The sequence below is a fragment of the Lotus japonicus genome, chromosome 4 (genome assembly GCF_012489685.1).
Source record: "Lotus japonicus ecotype B-129 chromosome 4, LjGifu_v1.2".
Lineage (NCBI taxonomy): Eukaryota > Viridiplantae > Streptophyta > Magnoliopsida > Fabales > Fabaceae > Lotus > Lotus japonicus.
In genome coordinates this window covers 5,928,793-5,940,154 of record NC_080044.1, presented here as the reverse complement: position 1 = coordinate 5,940,154, position 11,362 = coordinate 5,928,793, and the positions used below count along the sequence as shown (strand labels likewise).

At 36.0% G+C, this 11,362-nt stretch overlaps 2 protein-coding genes across 2 annotated transcripts; both read left to right on the top strand.

Annotated features, from left to right (window-relative positions):
- Window positions 1-2,124: 2,124 nt before the first annotated feature.
- Window positions 2,125-4,755, top strand: LOC130710835 (uncharacterized). Its single transcript, XM_057560208.1, has one exon. The coding sequence runs from the start codon at window positions 2,152-2,154 to the stop codon at window positions 3,244-3,246; it is 1,095 nt and encodes a 364-aa protein (XP_057416191.1). The 5' UTR covers window positions 2,125-2,151; the 3' UTR covers window positions 3,247-4,755.
- Window positions 4,756-5,658: 903 nt separating this feature from the next.
- On the top strand, window positions 5,659-10,433 carry LOC130710834 (external alternative NAD(P)H-ubiquinone oxidoreductase B2, mitochondrial-like). Its single transcript, XM_057560207.1, has 10 exons — window positions 5,659-5,905; window positions 6,191-6,443; window positions 7,301-7,507; window positions 7,723-7,973; window positions 8,168-8,390; window positions 8,520-8,624; window positions 9,057-9,329; window positions 9,437-9,558; window positions 9,685-9,804; window positions 10,089-10,433. The coding sequence occupies exons 1-10, from the start codon at window positions 5,823-5,825 to the stop codon at window positions 10,174-10,176; spliced, it is 1,725 nt and encodes a 574-aa protein (XP_057416190.1). The 5' UTR covers window positions 5,659-5,822; the 3' UTR covers window positions 10,177-10,433.
- The last annotated feature ends 929 nt before the right edge of the window (window positions 10,434-11,362 follow it).

Sequence of the window (11,362 nt, the reverse complement as noted above, 5' to 3'; positions counted from 1 at the left end):
TGAATAACCTGAAGTTCAATTTCCCAAATATAGTTTCGTTTTAGATTATAGGCATCTAGATCCCCTTTAAATAATGATTTCTAGGTCGACCTATATCAATTCATAATTTATTTGCTGTTTTTAAGGATCAATATAAAAATAGAAAGAAAAGAAAAATCCTTAAAAAATGAACGAAAAAATTATGGTAATTAGTTTTTAGCATTTAAAAAAAATTTATAAACCATACTTATCTTATTGGCAAAAATCTTAAGAAAAAGAGACCCAAAATAAAGGAGGAGAAGTGCCATGTGTGGGCACTTACTGACCGACTTACTATAAAAGAAGTGTCCAGCCTGAATCTCATGTGGCATAGGTGAACTTTCACATTCTGAAAAGCAATACAACCAAAAGTGTTGAACAGCTTAACGCCATTTGGACCTGAAATTAATGGATATGGATTGCTCCGTTAGGGGTTAGCACAAATATGGAAAAAAATTCATTCACACTAGAAGAGAGTTTAAAAAAAAGTAAGAAAGTAAAAAAATATATATGCGTGAGGTCATTGAAAAAGAAAGAAAGTAAAAAAAAATATATGCGTGAGGTCATTGAAAAAGAAGAGAAAGATACATAGAAAGTGAAGTAAAAAATTGAGTCAAATATATTATGAGAGTGTATGAATTATAGTTCTCAATATTGATAAATCCAATATGCCATTAATATGGGACATATAGTTTATAATAGGAATTTAAGTGGCATCATTGCAATCTGGGAAGAGCTATGATCTGCTACCAACATATTAATATGAGATTTAATCCCATATGCCATTTGTTGGTCATTAATATAGTTTTGAAAGAAATGGTGTTATTTTTCAAAAAAAATAAGTACCCTTAATGTTGCATATATGCTGGAAATGTCCAGAATTTGGATCTCTTGGTGGGTGAAAGCCTATTAGCCGAGCTCCCCCAGGGTCTCCTTTGATTACATAGTTCTGAAATTACATGTTATTAGCTCACCTTGGAAAAAAAAAAAAGGAAATGCCCAGGATTGTAACTCTTCATATTCTTGCATTTTAAAATTCAATGTAGATGAAGCTTCGAAAGGAAATCCAGGTGCTAGTGAAATTAGAGGTGTCCTTAAGAATGAAAGCTTTTCAGTTATTGGATGTTTCTAAAAAATAGTGGCATAAAAATGGGTTTTTGAAGTAAAGATTTTGACAATTCTTAATGCGCTAAAATTTCTCGATCAATTTAATTTTTCTCAAATTCTAATGGAAAGTGATTCATCTCTTGCACAGGGATGAGTTAATAGGAAGACCACCGATCTTAGATGCTACTAAACGAATTATATAAAACTGATTTTCTGATGTGGAAGGTTAGCTGTGTGGGGTGGTCAATGTTCATAGGGATGGTCACACTTTTGCGAAGTCCAATTAGCTAAAAATGTGTGTAATAGAATTGATGTTCTAGGGTATTGGTAGAAGCCCCTAAATTCATATTTTATTTTTCTCCTACTGATTGAGTTGTTGTTCAACTTAATAGAACAGTCTTTATTTTTCAAAATAGAAAATATTGTTAAACTCCATAATTTGTGGATTATAATCCACATACAAGTTTTGTGGCGTTTGAAGTCCACAAAATATATGAGACACAATTGTGACAATCTTAACTTGCTCTAAATATTGTGTATGATTTCTTACATGAGAAAATCGCCTAAATCTAATTTCTTGTTTTCTTAATTTTTATTTTTTATAGACGTTAAAAACCACCACAAAATTAAAAGGTTCATTGTATATAGCGTATGCTCATTTTAAACCAGCATTCCAAAGGGTAAACTATGCACTTAGAATAAACGAAAATGATACCCCGGCATTTATTTTTAATCAATATCTTTTCAACATGCAATTTAGTGACAGAATTTTAACCGCTGCAATTTTTAGCCCCTCAGCCACCAAAAATATGTGTGTATGTTCATATATCATTCCTTAAAAATCTCAAATGAGCACGATCTAAAGCCTAAAGGGTTTCAAATACATTGATTAAAATCACGAATTTGGGTTATGTGTAAAGCAAAACAACTTTTAGGTTGGATATTTGTAGGTTTTTGGTGCTTAAATTGGAAAGGTTGTCTAGGTTACTTTAGGACCACACCACTCACCCCTTACCCTTTTTTTCCATGCCTCCTTCTCACGCAAAAAGGGCTAATAAACCCCACAAGAAAACACCCTTTCTAAAGCCCCATGCACAGTACCCCTGCTTTTCAGTCCCATCAATATTTTCTGACTTTTTCTCATCATCCAAACTCTACTTTCTCTTCTATCATGATCTTGATTTTCTTCTTTCCAATTCTCTAGTTATCAGCGAAGAGAAAACTAACACACAATTTTCGCCAATGGAAGAGAGAAGGTTTCTTTATGAATTGAGGTTCATTTTATCCATATATCTTCACAAATTCATGGACTCCCTTTGTACACAAACTATTTCCTTTCTCTCTGCATTATCTTCAGATCCTCTGTTTTCGTGCATCGTGGCCTTTTCCACCTTGGTTTACCTCTACTTGCCTCACCTGTTCTTGAAGATTGTTCTCTCACCAGTGCTCCTTCTAACTGCGATTCTTTTACTTATCTTACTCCGCCTCGGTGCAATTCAGAATTCCCAACATGAACCAAAGGAAAATCAAGACAAAGTCGAACCAATCTTCAACGTGGAAAACAGAGCGTGCAAAGAAGAAAAACAGAGTTCAAGTCCCATTGAACCAGAGGAACCCAATTCTCATGAGAAAGTGAACCAGTGGGTAAATTCATGTAGCAATACAGAAACAGAGCTTGAATCCCAAATGGGTGTCAAGGATAGTTCGTTTTTTGTTGAATGGGATGTAACTGCACCATTGGAAGTGATATACGAAGAGTACGAAGGTGAAGAAGAAGAAGAAACAGGGGATGATCCAAGTTACGAGAGAGAAGAAAACCAGAACATGGGTATGCTCAGGTACCCTTCGTTGTCACGTTACTACCCGGAGTCGGAATCTGATAGCTCGTCGGAGAATGGATTTCCGGCGACGGAGGATTGGGAATCGCCGGAGAATATTTGCTACCGGTGGGATGAAGAAGACAGAGAAGGGTTGATTGAGATAGCTTTGGATGGTTGCAAGAGGAAGAGTGAGTTTCAATTTCAGGAAGAGAACATGATTGAGATTGATATTTCTCCGACGAGGCACAGAGAACTTTCCGGCGAGGACAAGGTTTTTTCCGGTGAGATCAGTTGTAGTTAATGAGATATTTATTGAAGATTGATTAACTTTAGGGTATGTTTGGATTGATGGAACATAATGGAACGGAGCGGATCTTTCAAACCCTCTCTCCCTTCCGCTCCACTTCATCCCCTTCCCCCAATCCAAACGAAGCTTTAGTGGGTTATCATGGTTTTTGGGCTGGGGGAAGGGGAGAATTCTAATCTTGTTTTTTTATTAGTATTATTTTTTTCTTTTTCTTAAACTGATCAATGATCATGTATGATTGAGGTGAGTTCAATTGGTCTAGGTTCAATCTTGTTAGACGAACTGATCCTCCTCTTCTTTCTTTAATTAATGAAATATTTCGTTTGCCCGTAAAGAAATGAAAAAACAAACTTATAATCTGAGACTTTTTAAGTACAATGAATTGCAGAACATGAACTTTCAAAATAATTCGTTAATATGAGATATATACATAGTTATGATAGGTAAGCACCATACATCATAACATATTGTAGGCACCTAAATTTTTTCTCTCTTTCATTTCTTATGTTATATTTATATTATATTTATTATTTCTCTAGGGAAGATTGGAATTCAGGAACATATGTCTTTCAAATATAAGTTGGTTGGAACATGAAATCTTCATTCGTGGACCATGGAAAAGGCCTGGTTAACACTGGAATATTCAAAATTGGATTGAAAATGTGGTAATAATTTGGTGTTTAAATGCTTTTATGCGAGAGGACACTTTTAAGAGTCTTTGCACTCCTTAGAAAGATAGACTGGTCAAACTACTATGGAAAAATAAATCTAGGATACTTAAACACGAGGGAGAGACTGATATGATTAAGAAAGCATTAGGTGACACCTCACTGGAACACGTGACCACTAATATGTTTAAAGAAAGATATGAGCTTGATTCGGTTAAGCGGAGCAACCAAGCCCCCAAACTGCCAACACGTTTTAGGGTTTGAGTGAGTATTTTAAGAAGGGGAAATCATGTGTGAGAATGAGGATTTATTTGATTTGGTTATGTTCTCTCGTTGTACCCTTCTCCCTGTTTTCTTTCCTTATGCTATTGAGAATTTTTTCCTTCCTGTAATGTTTTGGACAACTTCTTCAATTCAATAATATTGCTATTGTTTCCTTCATCTCATTGTAAAATTTGTGATTAGAGACTTTCTAGTTTCTAAAATTTTGTTGCAGAATTTTATTTCTTAACATTGGTGCTTTCATCGAGTGTTGAACATGTCAAAAAACACACGCTTGAAGGAATTGGCTTCCGATTTGAAACGAGCTTCTGAGTTATTGGAGGTTCATGATAATAAGCACAAGGCGACCCAACAACATTTGGCTTGTGTTGGAGGTTCATGATAATCAGCCAAGGCGACCCAATCTTTGTACTCCTAAAAAATTAACTAGCACTGGTGTGTTGGGCTTGATGTAGTCGTGTTTCTCATTTTTAATTAAGCATGATTGTGCTCTATGATCTCCACAATTGTGTTTCCCATTCGTCACGAAGAACTTGCATTTTTACCTTATTTTAGTTGTTTTTCTTCTATTTTCACTTGTGATTTGTCTATGCACATTTATCATAAAGCACGTAAATTCTACAATGGTAATGCAATATTTAGATACAAAATTATAAAAAAATATAGTAAAAATCATGCAATCTATACGCGTATCTATGATAGCAGTGACAACGGTGGAGACAGTGACTAACTTGCCACCAAAAACTCACTTCTTTTTTGCTAATGTGGAGGGCCTAAGCCCACTCAAAAAAACCTCACTAGTCACATTTTTGGCTTTTGGGCCTTTCCTAATGAAAGTTTGTACCGTTCACCAACAAAAAGAATCTTTGGTCGGAGAGCGTCCATAGTGCATCATTGACCAAAAAAACAACGCCCATAGCGCAAAAATAGTTTTTATTTAATCTTGATATTATTATTATAAGTATGGCAAATGAAAAATTAACATGTGACACGTGCTTCAGTAGGCGGCTGCCAGCCTACCAAGTCAAAAAAGTGCAAATCCCATGGTCATAGTCATATTAAATTAAAATATCATGCCATTATCATTCTCTTAATTTACAATAAATTAATAAAGAAATAAATTTTGTTAAGAATTTAAGAATCCAATCAATCAAGTGATTTCAGCTAGTGTTCCGTCAATTAAGTTTAGTAAGTGGTTGAGTGTTTAATTTTCAACTATTGTGAATACAAGTGTACTCATTCGTTAGTCTTCTACAATTTGACAGTGAAACGATGTTGATTAACACCTACAAAGTTTTAAGAATCTAATTTATCATAAAAACCAGGCAAAGTCAAGTTTTTAATTATTTTTTATTTACAAAATTATTTACCAAAAAAATAATGCAGAAAAAAATGAAAAACTGGGACCGCCAGCACCTCACAAGTCACAGCCTAGAACACACGCAGCTGTTGTTCATAAGTATTTTGCTTCGTACCTTCCTCCCACATTCTCTCTCTCCCATCTCTCTGGATTCTTATTTTGACCCCACTGACTCCCTCTCTCTTCTTTCTCTCTCTATAACTACCTCTTCTCCCTCGTTTTCGCACCCGCAGATCTTGCTGTACAAATCTCAAGCAACAATGCGGAATTTCACTTTCTTCGAACAAGCTTTCCGTGACCATCGCTCACAGTTGAAGCTCGTTCTCTTCTGCACCACCGTCAGGTACAACAATCAACACTTGTTGATTTTCGATCCTGTTGCTTGATGATCTTAGTATTGTGAATTTCACACTTCCTTCTATTCAGATCTGTAAATTGCATTAGAAATTATATTGTGATTCATGTAATTTCCTGTAATTGAAGTTCTGGTGAAATTTTGTGTGTATTCTGAGAGAATAGAGATCTACGATTCTAGACTTAACAGTTACAATCATGTATTATTTGTGCGATTTGTGTGTGTGTGTGTGTGTCAATGAAGAGGTTGAAGAGTTTTTTGGTTGTGATGCAGTGGTGGTGGACTTTTGGCATACGGTGAGGCTGTTGCTGCATCTGAACCGGAGCAGAAGAAGAAGAAGGTCGTGGTGCTGGGAACTGGCTGGGCAGGGACGACTTTCTTGAGGAATTTGAACAATCCAAGATATGAGGTTCATGTGGTGTCGCCTCGCAACTATTTTGCCTTCACTCCTTTGCTGCCAAGCGTTACCTGTGGAACTGTGGAAGCGAGAAGCATTGTTGAACCCGTCCGCAACATCTTTAGGAAGGTGAATATGGATATACAGCCTCTTTGGGCTTTGATATTTATCATTTAGGAAAATATTTATAATTTATATATGATTAACATTCAGGTCTATATGGAGAATTATAATATTAGCATGAGAATATACCTATCATAAATAAAAAAAAAGGATTACTTTTTAGAAGAGAATATTAGTTATTGTAAATATGATTAATAAAGTGCTATAGCTTGTATGATAGCATTTTCATTTGCATTGATATAAAAAATTTAAAATAAAATATTAAACTTATTAAATGCAGCAAAGAATATTCAAAATGTGTGAGATTAGTACGACATGAATGAAGTACAACTAATTATTTTGGGGTGTTTCTCCTTCCTTGATATAACCTTTTTGAAAAACACAAGAAACTCTTAATTTTGTGGTCCTTCCTTGATATAACCTCTATGAATAACTGAGCACTGTTAACCGTTAATCTTGAGCTGTTGGGTTGTCCACCAAATTAGTATTTATCTTATGTGTTCAAGGAGAACTATAAGGGGGGCATGTGCTCACCTATATTTCCTATGGATTAAGAGCTGTGGCATCTCAGTTTTGTATTTTCTGTGGATGAAACTGAGATATGTTCTTATTTCATATGTCATGTTTGGATACAGTGTGACTGAATTTTGCCTGCACTGATGTTTCTGGATAAGTATATGTCCTGATAAGAATTCCTTTGTGTGAATCATGCTTATGAGATTGTTCCTCGTCCTTGATGACTAGCACATGCTGTTGGATATACATTTTTGTGGGGATCAAATAGCCAGTATAGAAACTTTCTTGCTGTCTTCATTACTAGTGGGTATAATAACTGGACTTTTTCCTTCTTTACATCCAAGCAGAAAAAGGTGAACGCTTATTTCAATGAAGCAGAGTGTGTCAAGATTGACGCAGCAAACAAGAAAATTTACTGTCGATCTAATATAAACAATAACTTGAACGTTAAAGACGAATTTGTCGTGGACTATGACTACCTAGTCATAGCTGTGGGAGCAAATGTCAACACATTTAACACTCCCGGGGTGGTGGAGAATTGCCATTTCTTGAAGGTAACATCTTTTATCATTTAGCGCAGCATCAATTATCATATATTTATGTTTCAACTTTCACGGCATTTTGCTTTTACAAGCTTCGTCTGGTTAAGCAATAGTCACGGGAGGAGATGAGCGAGTCAAAATCCAATGATGATCGATGACATCGAATTTGTTTATGTATTTGTGGTTTTGGTTTTTAGTTATCTCATGGACTGGTGTACACTGTACAGGAAGTTGAAGATGCACAGAGGATTAGAAGAACTGTTATTGACTGCTTTGAAAGAGCAAGTTTGCCGAGTATAAGTGAAGAAGAAAGGAAGAGAATTCTTCATTTCGCTATTGTTGGAGGTGGTCCAACTGGAGTGGAGTTTGCAGCCTCGCTCCATGACTTTGTCAATGAGGATTTGGTCAAGTTATATCCTAAGGCAAAAGATTTAGTCAAAATTACGCTTCTGGAGGCTGGAGATCATATTTTGAGCATGTAAGCATGAAACTCTCATTTTCCTTTCTCTTCATGAGCAACTTGCTTGATGATGCTTTTCCCATTATTTGCATTTATAAGCAGACATTTGAAAGTATTTGATTTAGTCATGGATTTAATTGCGGGGGGTTTGGTTTTGTTATTTAGAATGCACTTATGACCTCCTATGTTTTTATTCTCATGCTCATTTTCAGGTTTGACAAAAGAATCACTGCTTTTGCTGAAGACAAGTTCCGAAGAGATGGTATTGATGTGAAAACCGGATCCATGGTTGTGAAGGTATCTGATAAAGAAATTTCTACTAAAGAAATGAAAAATGGAGGGGAAATTACTTCAATTCCATATGGAATGGCCGTCTGGTCAACTGGTATCGGAACTCGTCCATTTATAAGAGATTTTATGCAACAAATTGGTCAGGTGTGTCTTTGGGAAATTTGACATTATTTTTGTTTTGAACTTCTGATCCATAACTCCTTATCATGTTTTATCTTGCACTTTGTATTTATTATTATTCAGCAAAGTATTTACTCGACATTTTCTGAACAGATTAACAGACGTGCGGTAGCTACTGATGAATGGTTGAGAGTTGAGGGAACCGACAACGTATATGCACTTGGTGATTGTGCTACAATAAACCAGAGAAAAGTCATGGTACCTATTCCTGCTTATGCATCATTTATTTTATTAACATTGATCATTCTTACTAGTATGTATGTTCTCACACGCGTGTGACACAATTGCTATATTCCATATTTCCATTCTCTTGGACAGACTTCTACCATATTTCCATTTACATTTGGCTTTTATTTTTCCAGTTTCCTTGTTCTATCTTTCATTAGATTTAATGTTGGTGACACAGTAACATACTGACATTGTTATCATGTTAAAATTTCCGTACTGCACTTCTTGCTTAGTAACTTCTGTTCACCCCAGTATTTATGCATTCCTCTGTACCTGCTGAGTGTATATATAGATTAAGGAAATTTTATTCATGATCTGGGATAGTATGAAGTAACACTTATTTGAATTTCATATGTTTTCTTTCTATCTGTTAATTGTTAAATTGGATTTTTTTTATTTTAGGAAGATATTGCGGCAATATTTAAGAAGGCTGACGCAGACAATTCAGGAACCCTTACAGTCAAAGAACTGCAAGAGGTGTTGCATGACATCTGTGAAAGATACCCTCAGGTGGAGCTATATCTGAAAAGTAAACAGATGAACAATGTTGCTGATCTGTTGAAGGAATCCAAAGGAGATGTTAAAAAGGAATCCATTGAACTGCATATCGAAGAACTAAAAACCGCACTTTCTAATGTGGACTCCCAGATGAAATTTCTTCCTGCTACAGCGCAGGTGCATGTCATGTTATTTTCCTGTTTTATTCTCTTTAATGATATCTATCTGATCATGTTTTCTATTTAGTTAATGACTTTGGCTTTCTGCAAATTTATGCATACCAGGTTGCATCTCAGCAAGGCACCTACCTTGCCAAGTGTTTTGACAGGATGGAAGAGTGTGAAATAAATCCAGAGGGTCCTCTCAGGTTCAGGGGAGAAGGGCGCCATCGGTTCAAACCCTTTAGGTAACATGATCCCACTAATTAACTAGCTCTTTGCTTTTACCATGTTGGCATAGTGGTGGATGATTCAAGGATTTTTATTAGTTGGCCAATGTTTTCTCATTAGTGTATGGTTGATTGTTCCTCAAGGTACAAGCATTTAGGCCAATTTGCTCCTCTGGGAGGAGAGCAGGCAGCTGCACAGCTTCCTGGGGATTGGGTTTCAATTGGACACAGCACTCAATGGCTGTGGTATTCTATCTATGCAAGGTATGGAATTTCTTTCTTGGTCCGATATTGATGAATGGCACGACTTTCTTTTAGACGAAAATCGACGAATTAATTTAAATTGAATGATTTCCACTACATATCATGTTTGATTATCTTACTCTGATTTTAAGAAAGAAAGATGACCTTTCGACTTGGGGCTGTGCTGTCAGGCTTCGTGCCAAAGAGCACTTCTCTTAGCTTAATCATTACCTTAAAAACTGCACGACTTGTTAGGCATTCTGATTAAAAAAGTTATTAAAGCTTTTATTCAATGCTTTGAACAGCAAGCAAGTCAGCTGGCGTACAAGAGCATTGGTAGTAACAGACTGGACAAGACGCTTTCTTTTCGGGAGGGACTCAAGTCAAATATGAAAAGAGTTTTGACAGTTTCCGGAGTCTTGCGGTGGCAACATTGTAGAGCTCATCAAACTTGAATTTATTTTGATACAGGAAAACTTTTGTTTCAATTTCTTCTTATTCTTTTTGAATAACAGAAGCACACCACCAGCTAGAATGTCACAGCTGGGATTTGTGGTCATGCTTTGCCACTTTTAACTTCATTGTAATTTTACATACCCCCTTCCCCTTTTCTTTCATGCTTGTGCTATTGGAACTGCGGAATTTGTGGATCTCTGAGTTTTGCAGATCTATATCGGAGGTTCTTGATCAGTGTTGTCAAATCGCGATCGCGGAAAATCGCGGCGAGGCAAAAATCCGCTATTTCGTTTAGCGGATCGCGTCGCGGGCAAATAGCGGTTACCGCATAGCGGTTATAATAAGTACAATATTATACAAAAAACAGCTAAAAACAACATAATTTTAACTCAAAGTCTCAAAACAACATAATTCAAGGCTGTCCAACAGCTCAAAACAGATAACAAAAGTACTTAAAACAACATAATGTTAATGCAAGTATCAAAAGAGCACAATTTAAAGAGATAAGAATACGTAAGAGATAAGTTAAGAGAAAAGGAAGAAGAAACAATGGAAAACAGAGCATGAGTTTTGAACAGAGAAGAAAACTGTGAAACAAGATATTATAAGTTTAGTAAAGGAAGAAGAAACAATGGAAAACAGATCATGAGTTTTGAACAAAAATAAAAGAAAAAGAGAAGAGAAGATGACTGTTAAAGGAAGAAGAAACATTGAAAAACAGAGAAGAAAACTGTGAAACAGGGTAAAGGAAGAAGAAACATTGAAGAACAGAGTATAGGTTTTCAACAAAAAACAGAGGAATGAGAGGATGCGGACAAGAGTATGATCTACTCAGCAGAAAGCAGAAACTCTGAGAAGGTTTGCTTGCAAGTTGCAACTGTGCTGTAGAGTGTAGTCTCTGAGAAGTGAGAACCAGAGAGAATTTGAAAGAGAGGAGAGGAGAGTTGAAGCGTTAATATAGAGAATAGTTATTAGGGAATTAGGGTAATTAATGGGAATTAGCGTTAATAGGAGGTGGCCCATTATATGCTGTTTTTAAAACCCTAAAAACTAGCCAGAAAAACGTTTGAATTCCATGAAATCCGTTATTTCCGTTTCTGGCATAACGCCGCTATGGCGTTCG

Bases quoted from the DNA above. Each gene is read 5' to 3' on its own strand.
- LOC130710835 (XM_057560208.1), top strand. From the start codon at position 2,152: ATGCCTCCTTCTCACGCAAAAAGGGCTAATAAACCCCACAAGAAAACA.
- LOC130710834 (XM_057560207.1), top strand. From the start codon at position 5,823: ATGCGGAATTTCACTTTCTTCGAACAAGCTTTCCGTGACCATCGCTCA. The intron at 7,508-7,722 runs GTAACATCTTTT...TACACTGTACAG, and splicing joins AGAATTGCCATTTCTTGAAG to GAAGTTGAAGATGCACAGAG. The intron at 8,391-8,519 runs GTGTGTCTTTGG...TTTTCTGAACAG, and splicing joins TTATGCAACAAATTGGTCAG to ATTAACAGACGTGCGGTAGC.